The 18924-nt window shown below is 46.3% G+C and overlaps 1 protein-coding gene across 4 annotated transcripts in view; it reads right to left on the bottom strand.

Moving 5' to 3' along the window:
• LOC129832870 (corticotropin-releasing factor receptor 1-like) overlaps positions 1–18924 on the bottom strand; it is a 182499-nt gene that overhangs the window by 81673 nt on the left and 81902 nt on the right. For all 4 annotated transcript variants that reach the window (XM_055896947.1, XM_055896949.1, XM_055896948.1 and 1 more), the window contains exon 4: positions 9404–9523. In XM_055896947.1, the coding sequence (XP_055752922.1) occupies positions 9404–9523 (120 nt within the window). The remainder of the gene's footprint in view (positions 1–9403; positions 9524–18924) is intronic.

Below are 18924 nucleotides of genomic sequence, written 5' to 3'. Positions count from 1 at the left end.
CGATTCTCCACATGGCAGCCTCATGTCATTGTCACTAGCTATCTGAACATCACACGTCCTTCAGCCCCATCGGTGTGCGCACATCATTTTCGTGATGGTGTCAGCCCGTCTATGTTTATGTAACGGATGTGAAATGGCTAGCTAGTTAGCGGGTACGCGCTACTAGCGTTTCAATCAGTTACGTCACTTGCTCTGAAACCTAGAAGTAGTGGTTCCCCTTGCTCTGCAAGGGCCGCGGCTTTTGTGGAGTGATGGGTAACAACGCTTCGTGGATGACTGTTGTTGATGTGCAGAGGGTCCCTGGTTCGCGCCCGGGTTGGGGTGAGGGGACGGTTTAAAGTTATACTGTTACATTTATTTTATGAAAACACTGACATTTACTTATTAAATGAATATCCCTTTGGATTGTGTGGGATGACAGAGGAAGAGGAAGTACTATCTTCTTGGAAAAGGTCTCTGTCCTAAATGTCCACACAATAAACATGCAGATGTAATATTAATGTGTTTGGGAGTTATCTTTTCTACAATGAAAGTGAAAGACTAGAGAAATTAAATCACTGAATCGGATATAAATGATACCTCAAATCATGCAATAAATCATATGTCTTAGGTCAGGTTGTGACAGATGGATTACCACTTTGCTGTTTCTCATATTGTAATGTAACCTTCTAGAGTGTGTTTCTCAAATGTTAATGGAACCTTCTAGAGTGGTGTGTTTCTCATATTGCAATGTAGCCTTCTAGAGTGGTGTATTATATAATTTACATGGCCCTTTCGTCAATTACCTCGGGCCTAAGAGGACAGAGCAAGAGTAATTGGTCCTATAGTGGTACTGCGGGTACTTTTGTGTGGCCTCCACTTTGCTATCGTCACTCGTGTTTAATGGTTAGTGACTAATTGCTAGAGGGAATATCACATACACATGCCTAAGCACTTACTCCAGCAATGAAAAAATCATCAACATTTTTTATCTACAGAATCAGAAGACTTTCCTTTATTTAATGGGTGCATCCACACAAAACTAGTATTCATTTCACTCCACTGATCATTTTTAGAGAAGCACACATTGACCCTCTGAGAAAAGGAGGATAAGCTTGTTTCTGATAGGGATAGTTGATTATTGTTGGAATGGGAGCTACACGAAAACAAAATCATTGACAGTCCTCTTTAACTAGCATCAGCAAATTAAACTATCCACATTGATGTCTCGAGAGTTTACTAAATCTTACTTCGTAAATGAATAAAACAGATGTTGGTTTGAATCTTTTGAGAGAGAGCGAGAGAGCGAGAGAGCGAGAGAGAGAGATTCCTCCTCTTATCCCCTACCTACTGAAAGAAACACAACCAGAGCTGATATATTTTGCTAAAAAGTAGAGCATAGGCATACATAATGTGCCCATGACTACATCACTAACTGGTTTCCAAAAGTTTTTAAAACACTACCAATTCCATCAGGGTGAATTCAAAACAAAAAATAGACCTTGGCGAGACATATGATACAAAAAAATGACAAATAAAATACAACGGCACTTCAACATTTGACATTGTGCATTATTCAACTTTCCAGTCAAATCACTGCCCTTGGGTCCGTCTTGCTCGGCTGTAAAGAGCCATGGGCTGAATTACCAAGGATTTGAATATGCAGTGTGTGACCTTGCATTACTGGTGTCCTAATTTACAAAACCTACCTCTCTCTCCATAGACAGAGAACCCATTAGGAATTCTACACCACAGTGTGCTCCGTAATTATTACTATTTTGGCGTTGTACTCCAAAGGTTTGGATGATTTGAAATCAAACAATAACTATGGGGTTAAAGTGCAGAATGTCCGCTTTAATTTGAGGGTATGTTCATCTATATTGAGTGACCCGTTTAAAAATCACAGCACTTTTTGTACGTTGTCCCCCCATTTTGGTTGAGCAAAAGTATTGGGACAAATTCACTTATTTGTGTAAAGTAAAAAGTATTCCTAGCACGCAATGACTACACATTTGTTGGATGCATTATCTTTTTGTTTTGGTTGTGTTCCAGATAATTTTACGCTCAGTAGAAATTATGTAGGTGTCATAACCAGCCATAAAATATATATGTCACAACAGGTCTAAATGTGTCATGACGGTGTTATTACCATATCATAACAGGTTATAACAAGTTATGTCAGCTGTTATGACATATTATGACATGGCTATGACTGTGTCATAACGTGTTATGACGCTGGGTGTCAAGTAAAGTGTTAATCAATTATCATACCCCCAAGAGATGCTAACCTCTCACCATTACAATAACAGGGAAGGTTAGCATTTTATATCATACCCCCAAGACATGCTAACCTCTCACCAATACAATAATAGGGAAGGTTAGCATTTTATAATCATACCCCCAAGAGATGCTAACCTCTCACCATTACAATAACAGGGAAGGTTAGCATTTTATATCATACCCCCAAGAGATGCTAACCTCTCACCATTACAATAACAGGGAAGGTTAGCATTTTATAATCATACCCCCAAGAGATGCTAACCTCTCACCATTACAATAACAGGGAAGGTTAGCATTTTATAATCATACCCCCAAGAGATGCTAACCTTCCCTGTTATTGTAATGGTGAGAGGTTAGCATCTCTTGGGGTATGATATTTGTTCATCTGTAACTTTCATTATTCACGATTAATTCAGGATTATCCGTAATCATGGTAGCATCCACATTCATGTAGAAGTCTTTAGAAACATATTATATTCGTATTTACAATAAAAGTGACTCCAAAATTACACAATTCATTATTTACCATTAATTTCTATTGGGCACAAAATCAACTGAAATGCAATCTGAACAAATAGAAAATTAGCTTGATGTAGTCATTGTGTGCTATGAATATAGGAACAAATACTTAACTTTTTACTACTTTAATACACATACATTAGTATATGGACGGCCCTTCAAATTAGTGGATTTCAGTGATGTAAAGCTTGCCGACATTGGACTCTGGAGCAGTGGAAACGTGCTCTCTGGAGTATTGAATCACGCTTCACCATCTGGCAGTCCAACAGACAAAGCTGGGTTTGGCAGATGCCAGGAGAACGCTACCTGCCCCAATGCATAGTGCCAACTGTAAAATTTGGTGGGGGAGGAATAATGTTCTAGGGCTGTTTTTCATGGTTCGGGCTAGGGCCCTTAGTTCCATTGAAGAGAAATCTTAACGCTACAGTATGCAATGACATTTTAGATGATTCTGAGCTTCCAACGTTGTGGCAACAGTTTGGGGAAGGCCCTTTCCTGTTTCAGCATGACAAATCCCCCGTGTATGAAGTGAGATCCATACAGAAATGATTTGTCGAGATCGGTGTGGAAGATCTTGACTGGCCTGCACAAAGCCCTGACCTCAACCACATTGAACACCTTTGGGATGCATTGGAAAAACGACTGCGAGTTGAATGGAAGAAAATCCCCACAGCAATGTTACAACACCTAGTGTTGAGTGGAGGATGTTATAGTAGCAAATGGGGGACCAACTCCATATTAATGCCCATGATTTTGGAATTAGATGTTTGACGAGCAGGTGTCCACATACTTTTGGTCATGTAGTGTTTAAGCAAATTTGTCCCAATACGTTTGCTCCCCTAAAATGGGGGGTCTATGTACACAATGTGCTGTAATTTCTAAACAGTTCATCCGATATGGATAAAAATTCCCTCTGCACTTTAACCTCAAAGTAATTGTTTTATTTCACATCCAAACTGTTGGAGTATACAGCCAAAATAATAAAAAAACGCTTCACTGTCCCAATAATTACGGAAGGCACTGGGGAGCGACTAACTTTTGTTCTCCCACAGCAAAGCTCTTGCTCTCTTTCCCTTGCCTCTCTCTCTCTGACTGTTTAACTCTCTTCCTACATTTTCATCTCTAAAATGCACAAGCGTTCATACACACAGATGTACAAAGATTTACTCAGACCCACGTTTGGCAATGATGCTTGCATCTGCATGCATACGTGTGTGTGTGTATTTGTGTACTGTATGTGTCTTAAGACAGGCCTGAACAATTAGGTGATAATGCCCTCGAAGCCGATGTTGGAGGATATATTGGCACAGGTGTTGCGGTAAACCGTGCCAATATATCCTCCAAACACCGGCTAAGAGGGCATTATCACTTCTATACTTCGGGTTAACAACATATTCAAATAATCATTGAAACATTTTCAGTTTTTAGATTTTGTTAAGACCTGTATAAATAAACAATAGATAAACCCTAGAAATTGAGTTACAGTACCAGTCAAAAGTTTGGACATACCAGGGTTTTTCTTTATTTGTACTATTTTCTACATTGTAGAATAATAGTGAAGACATCAAAACTATGAAATCATGTAGTAACCAACAAAGGCAAATATATTTTATGTTTGAGATTCTTCTAAGTAGCCACCCTTTGCCTTGATGACAGCTTTGCAGACTCTTGGCATTCTCTCAACCAGCTTCATGAGGTAGTCACCTGGAATGCATTTCAATTAACAGGTTTGCCTTGTTAAAAGTACATTTGTGGAATTTCTTTCCTTTTTTGAGCCAAACAGTTATGTTATGACAAGGTATGGGTGGTATACAGACGATAGCCCTATTTGATAAAATACCAAGTCCATATTATAGCAAGAACAGCTCAAATAAGCAAAGAGTGACAGTCCATCATGACCTTAAGACATGAATGTCATGGTTCCAACTGTCACCAGAGGGCGACAGAGACCGTCCTAGAGACATTAATGACACTCAAGTGTGTCCCATTACTCATTATGATTTCCCTGTTATTAAAAGAGGTGTGTTTTCTGGTTTCCTTTGCAGAAACTTGAATTGTTTACCGTGTGCGTTTGTTTCCTGGGTGAGTTTGAGAATTAGTGTTTGTTGCTTTTTCTAGTGTACTGTGATCCTGCGGCTGCTTTTTTAAATGTTTATCCTTAACCACTGATTCCTCATTTGGTCTCTTCTCTGCACCTGGGTCCAACCTAACCACTTCACAGCAAGCTTCTGCCCAAACATGGACCCAGCAGAGATCACCCAGATCAAGAATGTTGTAACACACCAAGGAGCACTGCTGGGGTGGCAGTAAGAACAACTCTCCCAAACATAAGAGACCCTCTGGGAACTTACCGAATCCCTTCAACCACAGTCCAACCTCAACCCAGGAGGAGCCAATGCCCAAGGCTCATCGCCCAGTGCTGCAGGCATCGCGTAGTTCCTCCAGGGAACCTGCCCCAGGAACTCAAGATTCCAGCCCCCGAGCGGTATGACGGCCACCCGAAAGGGGTTCCTCAATCAGTGTTCTCTGGTGTTCAAGCTACAGTCCTCGTTCCACTCTGATTGGGCCATGATCGCCGACATCATCTCTCTACTCTAGGACAAGGCCCTGGCGTGAGCAACAGCGGTGTGGGAACAGCAGCCACCATCCTGCAGCTCCATATTAGCCTTCACCCTCGAGCTGCAATGAGACTTCGACCACCCAATCGGCGGACAAGAAGCAGCCAGCCGACTGTTCAACATCCGCCAAGGGGCCAGACCAGTGGCTGATTTCGCCATTGAGTTCCTCACTCTTGCCGCCGAGAGTGGGTGGAATATGGAGGCCCTAGTCACCGTTTTCCACAAGGGTTTGTCTAACTCCATCAAGGATGAACTGGCCTCTCGGGAACTTGGAGAGAACCTTGAGCCCCTGATAACACTGGAAATCAGGATCAACAACTGCTTCCAAGAAAGCGTGAGACAACACCTTTTAGGCACCACCCAAATATCCCGGTTTCCTGAGTACCCCAAGCTCCCTGAAACCAGCATTAAGGAGCCCATGCAGCTGGGACGCACACGTCTGAGCCCAAAGGAACATGACAGGCGCATGCGCAAAGGTTGCTGCCTCTACTGCGGAGGTCTCGGCCATCTCCGAGATACATGCCCAGAGCTGACGGGAAACGGCATGGCACGCCTGGACAAGGGGAGACCATGACGAGCTGTGCAGTTACCCCCCGGATACCCAGTCACCGTCTGTCACTATCAGCAACCCTCCACAGGGACAACAGTCAGCACCAGATTCAAGCCTTCGTGGACACCGGGGCCGCAGAGAATTTCATTGATCAAAATTTCACCAGAGAATTACAAATCCCCTGCTTGAAATGTCCCGTCCCTCTGCAGATTCAAGCCCTCGATGGACGCCCCATTGTCTCCGGCCAGGTGGAATATCAAGCCCAATCTACTGCAGGTTGGGGTGAATCACTCAGAATTTTAGTTTAATTTTGATCATGGCTCCCGAGAACCCCCTTATCCTAGGGTACCCCTGGCTAGCACTACATAACTCACTATTCTCCTGGTCCATGGGACACTTACTAGACTGCGGTAAGGACTGCCAGACTAAATGTCTGAGACCCCCACCAAGAGCATCACCGTGTCTTCCTTAATCCATTGAAGACCAAGACTTGTCGGCTCTCCCTCCCAAATACTTCGACCTCCGAGAGGCCTTCAGCAAGAGGCAGGCAGGCACCCTTCCTCCCATCGTCCATATGACTGTGCCATAGAAGTTCTAACCGGCTCCACACCTCCCTGGGGCCGTCTGTACTCCCTCTCGACCCCTGAGGCAGCAGTCATGGACAATTACATCCGGGAGTCGCTGGAAGCAGGTTTCAGTCGCCCCTCTACATCCCCAGTTGGTGCAGGTTTATTCTCGTGGGTAAGAAGGATGGAGGCCTGCGTCCTTGCATGGATTACAGAGGGCTGAACCGGATTATGATCAAAAATCACTAGAACCTACCCCTGATGTCTGTCGCATTGGAGTTGGCCCCAGGGGCCCAATTCTTCCCCAAACTGGATCTCCGCAAAGCTTACAATCTGGTGAGAATCAGGGAGTGGAAAACGGCCTTTAACACCCCTAGTGGTCACTATGAGTATTTAGTCATGCCCTTCGGACTATCAAACTCACCGGGAGTCTTTCAAGCATTGGTCAATGACACTCTTTGTGATATGTTGAATCGGTTCGTCTTTATTTATCTCAACGACGTCCTGATCTCTCCAAAACCCTTCCATAACACATACTGCACATCCTCCAAGTCAATTATATGTCAAGATAAAGAAGTGTGAGTTCCACCTATCCCAAGTTTCCTTCCTGGGTCACATTATCTCTACTGCAGGCATCCAAATGGAACCCCTAAAGGTTGAGGCAGTTGCCGACTGGCCCGTACCACCTCACTCAAGCAGGTCCAGCGGTTCCTCAGGTTTGCCAATTTTTACAGGTGTTTTATACGCAACTCACCATCCTAACCCACAAGTCCCAGACCCGTTTTTGCTGGACTCCAGAGGCTGACAGGGCATTCATGGAGCTCAAGGGACTTTTCACAGACTTTATCACAGGGTTACCTCCATCCCAAGGGCTTACCACTATCCTGGTGGTCGTCAATCGGTTCTCAAAGGGAGCCCATTTCATCGCCTTACCCAAGATGCCCTCGGCGAAGGAGACCACTGATCTCGTGATTACCGATGTCTTTCGGCTACACGGACTTCCCCAGGACATTGTCTCAGATCGTGGGACCCAGTTCATCGCACGTTATTGGAAGACCTTTTGCTCCCTGTTGGGGGTGTCGGTGAGTCTCTCCTCGGGGTTCCACCTAAAGTCTAATGGGCAAACTGAGCGGGCCAACCAAGAGCTGGATAAGCTTCTCCGCTGTTTCGTCTCCACTCAAGCCAACAACTGGAGAAAGTTCCTAGTCTGGGTGGAATATGCTCATAACACACTGCCGAACACATCCACTGGACTGTCGAGTGTAAGTTTTGGTTCGGGCCCGAGGCACCCTGCAGTACCTGGTGGACTGTGAGGGCTACGGTCCCCAGGAGTGGGCGTGGGTGCCTGTCCGGGACATCCTGGACCCGGGTCTTTTCAGGACTTCAACTAACTACATGGTGGTTGCCCTGGCTCCGCGGCTGGAGCCGCTCCTAGAAGGGGGAGGGGTGGGGGGGGGGTACTGCCATGGTTCCACATTTCACAAGAGGGTGGCAGAGACTGTCCTAGAGACATTAATGACAGGTGCGTCCAATTACTCATTATGATTTCCCTGGTAAATGAGTTATTTTCTGGTTTCCTTTGCAGAAGCTTGAATTGTTTAAGCTGTGCATTTGTTTCCTGAGTGAGTTTAAGACTTAGTGTTTGTTGTTTTTTCCAGTGTACTGTAATCCTGCGGCTACTGTTTATCAGTAAAGTCTTTATGCTTATCCTTAACCACTGAATCCTCGTCTGGTCTCTTCTCTGCACCTGGGTCCAACTTCACCACATCACAATGAAGGTCAGTCAATCTGGAAAATTGCAGTCATAAAAACCATCAAGCACTATGATGAAACTGGCTTTCATGAGGACCGCCACAGGAAAGAAAGACCCAGAGTTACCTCTGCTGCAGAGGATATGCTCATTAGAGTTAATTGCACCTCAGATATTGCAGCCAAAATAAATGCTTCACAAAGTTCTAGTAACAGACACATCTCAACATCAACTGTTCAGAGGAGACTGCGTGAATCAGGCATTCATGGTCGAATTGTTGCAAAGAAACCACTACTAAAGGACACCAATAAGAAGAGACTTGCTTGGGCCAAGAAACACAAGCAATGGACATTAGACCGGTGGAAATCTGTCCTTCGGTCTAAAGAATCCAAATTTGAGATTTGTTTTGGCTCCAACAGCCATGTCTTTGTGAGACGCAGAGTAGGTGAACGGATGTCCTCCGCATGTGTGGATCCCACCGTGAAGCATGGAGGAGGTGGTGTGATGGTGTGGGGGTGCTTTGCTGGTAACACTGTCTGTGATTTATATTCGAATTTAAGCCACAGCATTCTGCAGCAATACACCATCCCATCTGGTTTGTGCTTAGTGGGACTATCATTTGTTTTTCAACAGGACAATGACCCAACACACATCCAAGCTGTGTAAGGGCTATTTGACCAAAGAGAGTGCTGCATCAGATGACCTGGCCTCCACAATCACCCACCTTCAACAGAATTGAGATGGTTTGGGATGAGTAGGACTGCAGAGTGAAGGAAAAGCAGCCAAGTGCTCAGCATATGTGGGAACTCCTTCACGACTGTTGGAAAAGCATTCCATGTGAAACTGGTTGAGAGAATGCCAAGAGTGTGCAAAGTTGTCATCAAGGGAAAGGGTGGCTACTTTAAAGAATCTAAAATCGATGTTTTTTTTATTTGTTTAACTGTTGTGGTTACTACCTGATTCCATGTGTTATTTCATAGTTTTGATGACTTCACTATTATTGTACAATGTAGAAAATAGTAAAAAAAATAAAGAAAAACCCTTGAATGAGTAGGTGTGTCCAAACCTTTGACTGGTACTGTACAACTTTGGATATTGACAGACACACACAAATAAGCATTGTCAATGGGGCTCTACTCACTGGTGGTGTTGTACTTGACGCCATAGAACATCTCTGGACATGGCCGTGACACCCACTCCCCTGCAGTGCTCTTTGGCCAGCAGGTACCGATGGGATCGATGGACATGTTACAGAACAGGCCTGAGCAACAGAGAAAGGAGGGAGGGAGACAGACACAGAGAAGGGGATCACAAAAGGAATGAAAGGGAGAGAAAGACAAGAGAAAAAAGCCAGCATTACAACCAGTGGATTTTTGTCTGTGATTGTGGATGGACAGCGGTTAAAGAGCGCAGTGTCACAGCTGTCTAACAGAGAGAGAATGGTAAATAAAGAACAGGACATGACCACCGTAACCCGCCTAGCAGTGCTTACAGGTAACTGGCCCTGGCAACAGTAGGGTCGACCACACACACGTGGTCACAGAGGTCATAACCATGGCACCAGTCATCATCCAAGCTACAGCCTCAGCGCATGTCCAGTTGTATTCAATTATAACAACCCCTAGCTTTTCTAATGTTTGAACATTGGACCTTTTGGAAAGTTGTACAATGTTTACCCATGACATTTGACATTTCCATCCCACCCTCTTATATGAAGCTGTGCTAAACAGTAGGAACTCATTGGTTTGTTTAGACCACCCCTCAATCTATAAATGCCTAAAATAACATGAATAATGTTGATTGAAAGTTTGTTTACAAATAGTTGAAATGTGCAAAGTGCAAACTGGGATTACAGTTACTATGCACTAGTAATTGAATGACTACCATTCAAAAGTTTGGGGTCGCTTAGAAATGTACTTGTTTTTGAAAGAAAAGCAATTATTTTGTCCATTGAAATAACATCAGCTTGATCAGAAATACATTGTTAATGTTGTAAATTACTGTTGTAGCTGGAAATGGCTGATTGGGGCGGCAGGTATCCTAGTGGTTAGAGCGTTAGGCCGTAACATAAAGGTTGCTAGATCGAATCCCTGAGCTGACAAAGTAAACATCTCTTGTTCTTCCCCTGAACAAGGCAGTTAACCCGCTGTTCCTAGGCCATCATTGTAAATAAGAATTTGTTCTTAACTGACTTGCCTGGTTAAAAAAAAGATACATTTTTAATGGAATATCTACATAGGCGTATAGAGGCCCATTATCAGCAACCATCACTCCTGTGTTCCAATGGCAAGTTGTGTTAGCTAATCCAAGTTTATCATTTTAAAAAGGCTAATTGATCACTAGAAAATCCTTTTGCAATTATGCTAGCACAGCTGAAAACTTTTCTGACTAAAGAAGCAATAAAACTGGCCTTCTTTAGACTAGTTGAGTATCTGGAGCATCAGCATTTGTGGGTTCGATGACAGGCTCAAAATGGCCAGAAACAAAGGACTTTCTTCTGAAACTCGTCAGTCTATTCTTGTTCTGAAAATTGAAGGCTATTCCATGCGAGAAATTGCCAAGAAAGTGAAGATCTCATACAGCGCTGTGTACTACTCCCTTCACAGAACAGCGCAAACTGGCTCTAACCAGAATAGAAAGGGGGTTGGGAGGCCCCAGTGCACAACTGAGCAAGAGGATAAGTACATTAGAGTGTCTAGTTTGAGAAACAGACGCCTCGCAAGTCCTCAACTGGCAGCTTCATTAAATAGTACCCGCAAAACCCCAGTCTCAACGTCAACAGTGAAGAGGTGACTCCGGGATGCTGGCCTGCTAGGCAGAGTTCCTCTGTCCAGTGTTTGTGTTCTTTTGCCCATCTTAATATTTTGTTTTTATTGGCCAGTCAGGTGAGCTGGGAGAGTTGGAGGGGAGAGGGAGAGAGTGAATGAATGAACGAGGGAGAGAGTGAATGAATGAACGAGGGAGCGGTAGAGGGAGCGAGGTTGCGAGAGCGACAACAACTGAACGAGAGAGAGAGGGAATGAAAGAGAGAAACGTAGAGAGCAGCAGACTGTGATGAAGAGGTAGGTAGATTGGTCTGATGGATAGGCTCTGTTTCGCTATAAAACCATGCTGAAATAGTAAATAGTAATGGAGGCAAGCCAAATCTGGGCTAGGTAATTGTCAGTACCCTTAAGGAAAAACCACATGAATTTCACAATCACGTGTTTCACAGGTGTAGTTTTGTGTTATCACATGTTGCTTTTACATGTTGTCACATGTTCTCACATTAACACATGTGAAAACATGATCTCGTGAAATAAATGTGACAATAAATGTAAAACTGCAAATTCGATTTTCACATGTGAACGTGCAATTAAAGATAGATTTTCACATGGGAATTTGTCTTACATGTGGAACTGCAAATTTGATTTTCAAATGTGAAAATGCTTAAAATGTGAAACTACATGTGAAATACCATCACATGTTAAGTGTTCCAAAACTACATGGTTTCACATGATTTCACATGAAAAATCCACATGTGAAACTTGATGTGAAATTTCATCACTTGCAAAGTGTTCCAACACCATGATTTCACATGTGAAATCTCACATGAAATGATGTGGTTTTTCCTTAAAGGGTTATGGAAGGATACATAGACGGAGTAAGAGAAGGGAACACATTAGCAAAATAGGAGGTGTCTGTCTGGGTACATTTAGCGTCGTCGCACTCCATATGCTAGTGATTCGATGAGTCGTAAAGGGAGAAGACTTTCCAGTGGTTTTTTTCTCCCCAAAGATTTAAAACTTCAGTGAAGACATCCAATCCTCACTATGTAAATGAGAGAGGTGGAGAAGCTGGAGGGATTTGAAAACCTAGCACAACCCCAAACACTATTCTGATAAACTAAAACGGGGATAAAACGCAAAGTTGGGAGGCTGCAGGCAGTTTAAAACTAATTAGAGCACGTCAGATTGGAGGAGGCAAGCAGGCAGCCCTCGTATAGCTGATAACATTACTCTGGGCTGTGGGAGAAAATTGTGTTACTTATTAATCAAATAAAGGGGACTCTAATTTGTCATGGACAATTTTTTCAACCACAGGCAGCTATGCATCATGGGCTGCCAAAGAAAAGCCCATGATGCATAGCGATTGGCTTAGAGAAAATCTTCCCCTTAATTTCACGGAGGGGGGTCAAATGTTTTGTAGCGACCAGCACAGACAGCTGTGTGTTATGTGTATTGCTATTAGTTGGTCGTGTTGTACTTACCAGTTCGCGGGGTCCGACATGCCAATCAACCTGCTATCTGCCAATCATGGGAATGCCTGAAATGTTCTGATGCCGGGCATATTTGTGGTTGGTGTAGTGTTGTCTTTGGAGGGGGGCGGTGTTAGCAAGGGGATGGAGCATTGCAAGTTGGCGTGGCCTATGGCCAAACAGTAACCGTAAATTTGTGAACTCAATCCTCTGTCAGGACAAATGTTCCTGTATGACTTAGCCAGGTCTGTCATGTTTTGTCTTTGATCTTCATGTCTTGTCCCTGTGCTTCCCTCTGCTGGTCTTATTAGGTTCTTTCCCTCTTTCTATTCCTCTCTCTCCTCCTCCCTCTCTCCCTCCCCCGCTCTCTCTCTCTATCGTTACGTTCCTGCTCCCAGCTGTTTCTCTTTCTCCTAACGACCTCATTTACTCTTTCACACCTGTCCCCTATTTTTGCCCTCTGATTAGAGTCCCTATTTCTCCCTCTGTTTTCCGCTTCAGTCCTTGTCGGATTCTTGTTTGAGGTTTGCTGCTCTGTGTCCTTGTTCCGCCCTGTCGTGTTTTTGCCTTTGTCAGATGCTGCGTGTGAGCAGGTGTCTATGTCTGCTACGGTCTGTGCCTTCCTGAAGCGACCTGCAGTCTGTGGTCGCGGCTCCAGTCGTTCCTCTCTACTACGAGAGGTTTTCAGTTTCCTGTTTTGGATTAACCTTTGATAATATCCAGGAGAATCATTGTTTGTTTAAAACTGGAATAAAGACTCTGTTTCTATTACGTTGCTTTTGGGTCCTCCTTCATCAGCATAACAGAAGAATCCGACCAAGAATGGACCCAGCGACTACGGATTCTCGCAAGACTGCCATCGAGATCCAGGGAGCAATGCTCGGCAGACACGAGCAGGAATTGTCTGCTGCTCGTCATGCCGTTGAGACCCTGGCCGCTCATGTCTCCGATCTCTCAGGACAGTTTCAGAGTCTTCGTCTCGTGCCACCAGCTACTTCCGGGTCTTCCAAGTCTCCGGAACCTAGGGTTAATAACCCACCTTGTTACTCTGGGCAGCCCACTGAGTGTCGCTCCTTTCTCACCCAGTGTGATATTGTGTTCTCTCTCCAGCCCAACACATACTCTGGAGAGAGAGCTCGGATCGCTTACGTCATATCGCTCCTTACTGGTCGGGCTCGGGAGTGGGGCACAGCTATCTGGGAGGCAAGGGCAGAGTTTTCTAACGTTTATCAGAACTTTAAGGAGGAGATGATACGCGTTTTTGATCGTTCTGTTTTTGGGAAGGAGGCTTCCAGGGTCCTGGCTTCTCTATGTCAAGGTGATCGATCCATAACGGATTACTCTATAGAGTTTCGCACTCTTGCTGCATCCAGTGACTGGAACGAGCCGGCGTTGCTCGCTCGTTTTCTGGAGGGACTTCACGCTGAGGTTAAGGATGAGATTCTCTCCCGGGAGGTTCCTTCCAGCGTGGACTCTTTGATTGCACTCGCCATCCGCATAGAACGACGGGTAGATCTTCGTCACCGAGCTCGTGGAAGAGAGCTCGCGTTAACGGTGTTTCCCCTCTCCGCATCTCAACCATCTTCTCCCATCAGCTCAGAGACTGAGCCCATGCAGCTGGGAGGTATTCGCATCTCGACTAAGGAGAGGGAACGGAGAATCACCAACCGCCTTTGTCTCTATTGCGGTTCTGCTGGACATTTTGTCATGTCATGTCCAGTAAAAGCCAGAGCTCATCAGTAAGCGGAGGGCTACTGGTGAGCGCTACTACTCAGGTCTCTCCATCAAGATCCTGTACTACCTTGTCGGTCCATCTACGCTGGACCGGTTCGGCTGCTTCCTGCAGTGCCTTGATAGACTCTGGGGCTGAGGGTTGTTTTATGGACGAAGCATGGGCTCGGAAACATGACATTCCTCTCAGACAGTTAGGGAGTCCCACGCCCATGTTCGCCTTAGATGGTAGTTCTCTCCCCAGTATCAGATGTGAGACACTACCTTTAACCCTCACAGTATCTGGTAACCACAGTGAGACCATTTCCTTTTTGATTTTTCGTTCACCTTTTACACCTGTTGTTTTGGGTCATCCCTGGCTAGTATGTCATAATCCTTCTATTAATTGGTCTAGTAATTCTATCCTATCCTGGAATGTTTCTTGTCATGTGAAGTGTTTAATGTCTGCTATCCCTCCTGTTTCATCTGTCCCCTCTACTCAGGAGGAACCTGGTGATTTGACAGGTGTGCCGGAGGAATATCATGATCTACGCACGGTCTTCAGTCGGTCCAGAGCCAACTCTCTTCCTCCTCACCGGTCGTATGATTGTAGTATTGATCTCCTTCCGGGGACCACTCCTCCTCGGGGTAGACTATACTCTCTGTCGGCTCCCGAACGTAAGGCTCTCGAGGATTATCTGTCTGTTTCTCTCGACGCCGGTACCGTGGTGCCTTCTTCCTCTCCCGCCGGAGCGGGGTTTTTCTTTGTTAAGAAGAAGGACGGTACTCTGCGCCCCTGCGTGGATTACCGAGGGCTGAATGACATAACGGTTAAGAATCGTTATCCGCTTCCCCTTATGTCGTCAGCCTTCGAGATGCTGCAGGGAGCCAGGTTCTTTACTAAGTTGGACCTTCGTAACGCTTACCATCTCGTACGCATCAGAGAGGGGGACGAGTGGAAAACGGCGTTTAACACTCCGTTAGGGCATTTTGAATACCGGGTTCTGCCGTTCGGTCTCTCTAATGCTCCAGCTGTCTTTCAGGCATTAGTTAATGATGTACTGAGAGACATGTTGAACATCTTTGTTTTCGTTTACCTTGACGATATCCTGATTTTTTTCTCCGTCACTCGAGATTCATGTTCAGCACGTTCGACGTGTACTCCAGCGCCTTTTAGAGAATTGTCTCTACGTGAAGGCTGAGAAGTGCGCCTTTCATGTCTCCTCTGTCACTTTTCTCGGTTCGGTTATTTCCGCTGAAGGCATTCAGATGGATCCCGCTAAGGTCCAGGCTGTCAGCGATTGGCCCGTTCCTAAGTCACGTGTCGAGTTGCAGCGCTTTCTCGGTTTCGCTAATTTCTATCGGCGTTTCATTCGTAATTTCGGTCAAGTGGCTGCCCCTCTCACAGCTCTGACTTCTGTCAAGACTTGCTTTAAGTGGTCCGGTTCCGCCCAGGGAGCTTTTGATCTCCTCAAGAAGCGTTTTACATCCGCCCCTATCCTTGTTACTCCTGACGTCACTAAACAATTCATTGTCGAGGTTGACGCTTCAGAGGTGGGCGTGGGAGCCATACTGTCCCAGCGCTTCCAGTCTGACGATAAGGTTCATCCTTGCGCTTACTTTTCTCATCGCTTGTCGCCATCGGAACGCAACTATGATGTGGGTAACCGCGAACTGCTCGCTATCCGCTTAGCCATAGGCGAATGGCGACAGTGGTTGGAGGGGGCGACCGTTCCTTTTGTCGTTTGGACTGACCATAAGAACCTTGAGTACATCTGTTCTGCCAAACGACTTAATGCACGTCAAGCTCGTTGGGCGTTGTTTTTCGCTCGTTTCGAGTTCGTGATTTCCTATCGCCCGGGAAATAAGAACACCAAGCCTGATGCCTTATCCCGTCTCTTTAGTTCTTCTGTGGTTTCTACCGACCCCGAGGGGATTCTCCCTGAAGGGCGTGTTGTCGGGTTGACTGTCTGGGGAATTGAGAGACAGGTAAAGCAAGCACTCACTCACACTGCGTCGCCGCGCGCTTGTCCTAGTAACCTTTTGTTTGTTCCTGTCTCTACTCGTCTGGCTGTTCTTCAGTGGGCTCATTCTGCCAAGTTAGCTGGCCACCCCGGCGTTCGGGGTACGCTTGCTTCTATTCGCCAGCGGTTTTGGTGGCCTACTCAGGAGCGGGTCACGCGCCGTTTCGTGGCTGCTTGTTCGGACTGCGCGCAGACTAAGTCAGGTAACTCTCCTCCTGCCGGTCGTCTCAGACCGCTTCCCATTCCTTCTCGACCATGGTCTCACATCGCCTTAGACTTTATTACCGGTCTGCCTTCGTCTGCGGGGAAGACTGTGATTCTTACGGTTATCGATAGGTTCTCCAAGGCGGCACATTTCATTCCCCTCGCTAAGCTTCCTTCCGCTAAGGAGACGGCACAAATCATCATTGAGAATGTGTTCAGAATTCATGGCCTCCCGTTAGACGCCGTTTCAGACAGAGGTCCGCAATTCACGTCACAGTTTTGGAGGGAGTTCTGTCGTTTGATTGGTGCTTCCGTCAGTCTCTCTTCCGGGTTTCATCCCCAGTCTAACGGTCAAGCAGAAAGGGCCAATCAGTCGATTGGTCGCATTTTACGCAGCCTTTCGTTTCGAAACCCTGCGTCTTGGGCAGAACAGCTCCCCTGGGCTGAGTACGCTCACAACTCGCTTCCTTCGTCTGCTACCGGGCTATCTCCGTTTCAGAGTAGTCTTGGTTACCAGCCTCCTCTGTTCTCGTCCCAGCTCGCCGAGTCCAGCGTTCCCTCCGCTCAGGCTTTTGTCCAACGTTGTGAGCGCACTTGGAGGAGGGTCAGGTCTGCACTTTGCCGTTACAGGGCGCAGACTGTGAGAGCCGCCAATAAACGTAGGATTAAGAGTCCTAGGTATTGTCGCGGTCAGAGAGTGTGGCTTTCCACTCGTAACCTTCCCCTTACGACAGCTTCTCGCAAGTTGACTCCGCGGTTCATTGGTCCGTTCCGTGTCTCCCAGGTCGTCAATCCTGTCGCTGTGCGACTGCTTCTTCCGCGACATCTTCGTCGCGTCCACCCTGTCTTCCATGTCTCTTGTGTCAAGCCTTTTCTTCGCGCTCCCGTTCGTCTTCCCTCCCCCCCTCCCGTCCTTGTCGAGGGCGCACCTATTTACAAGGTACGGAAGATCATGGACATGCGTTCTCGGGGACGTGGTCACCAGTACTTAGTGGATTGGGAGGGTTACGGTCCTGAGGAGAGGAGTTGGGTTCCTTCTCGGGACGTGCTGGACCGTTCGTTGATTGATGATTTCCTTCGTTGCCGCCAGGGTTCCTCCTCGAGTGCGCCAGGAGGCGCTCGGTGAGTGGGGGGGTACTGTCATGTTTTGTCTTTGATCTTCATGTCTTGTCCCTGTGCTTCCCTCTGCTGGTCTTATTAGGTTCTTTCCCTCTTTCTATTCCTCTCTCTCCTCCTCCCTCTCTCCCTCCCCCGCTCTCTCTCTCTATCGTTACGTTCCTGCTCCCAGCTGTTTCTCTTTCTCCTAACGACCTCATTTACTCTTTCACACCTGTCCCCTATTTTTGCCCTCTGATTAGAGTCCCTATTTCTCCCTCTGTTTTCCGCTTCAGTCCTTGTCGGATTCTTGTTTGAGGTTTGCTGCTCTGTGTCCTTGTTCCGCCCTGTCGTGTTTTTGCCTTTGTCAGATGCTGCGTGTGAGCAGGTGTCTATGTCTGCTACGGTCTGTGCCTTCCTGAAGCGACCTGCAGTCTGTGGTCGCGGCTCCAGTCGTTCCTCTCTACTACGAGAGGTTTTCAGTTTCCTGTTTTGGATTAACCTTTGATAATATCCAGGAGAATCATTGTTTGTTTAAAACTGGAATAAAGACTCTGTTTCTATTACGTTGCTTTTGGGTCCTCCTTCATCAGCATAACAAGGTCATTACATTGGTGTCAGAAGTAAAAACGTAGATAAAAGTTAGCCAGCTAGCTAGCTGACTACCGTAGCTAGCTAACGTACGTGACAACGGGGGTTGAAAATGGTTAGAGGGATTTCGAAATTGAAGGTGGAGGTAGGGGACGACTATGGCCAAGGAGGTGCATGTGTATGGACGTCGGAGGATCTGGCTGAGGAGATCACCAGGGCATCGGAGCACAGAGTCCGCTTGAGGGAGACAGTTAGAATGATGTCGGCTGAAGCGGGCATGAGTACTTCGTCGACTGTGCTTCGTGAGGATTCTGGTGGGCGGACCGAAGGGGTCGACGTCGAAGCTGCGGGAAGAGAAATTTGGTGCTCAGGATGTAAACAAACATGGCGGCGCCCAGTTCCCGATTGCGTCCGAATCTGTTAAGACCCAGAAGCACCTCGAAAGGCGGATTGTGAAGCTTTTCATGCTCAGTTTGAACTGTTAGCTCATTTTGGAGGGTGGTTTAATGAAGATATGGCAGTGCAGTTGGCTTTGTGCCTGACGGATGATGCTCTGTCCTGTTTGATATTGATTTGCCCCGAGGACAGACGTGATTATGGGGCTTTACTGGGAGCACTGAGGAGGTGCTTTGGACAGTGTGTACAGCCCGGGCTGCTGCGCTCAGAGCTGAGTAATAGACGCAGGAAGCCTGGAGAGCCACTACGGGTGCTAGCTAATGACATTGAGAGCCTCTCTCAGTGGGCATATGCTCACATGCCCCCCTATGTGCAGAGAGAGCTAGCACGGGACCAGTTCATACA

Source organism: Salvelinus fontinalis, chromosome 34 (genome assembly GCF_029448725.1).
Source record: "Salvelinus fontinalis isolate EN_2023a chromosome 34, ASM2944872v1, whole genome shotgun sequence".
Taxonomy (NCBI): domain Eukaryota; kingdom Metazoa; phylum Chordata; class Actinopteri; order Salmoniformes; family Salmonidae; genus Salvelinus; species Salvelinus fontinalis.
Note: the sequence above shows the minus strand (reverse complement) of the source record. Positions and strands in the feature narration are given on the sequence as shown.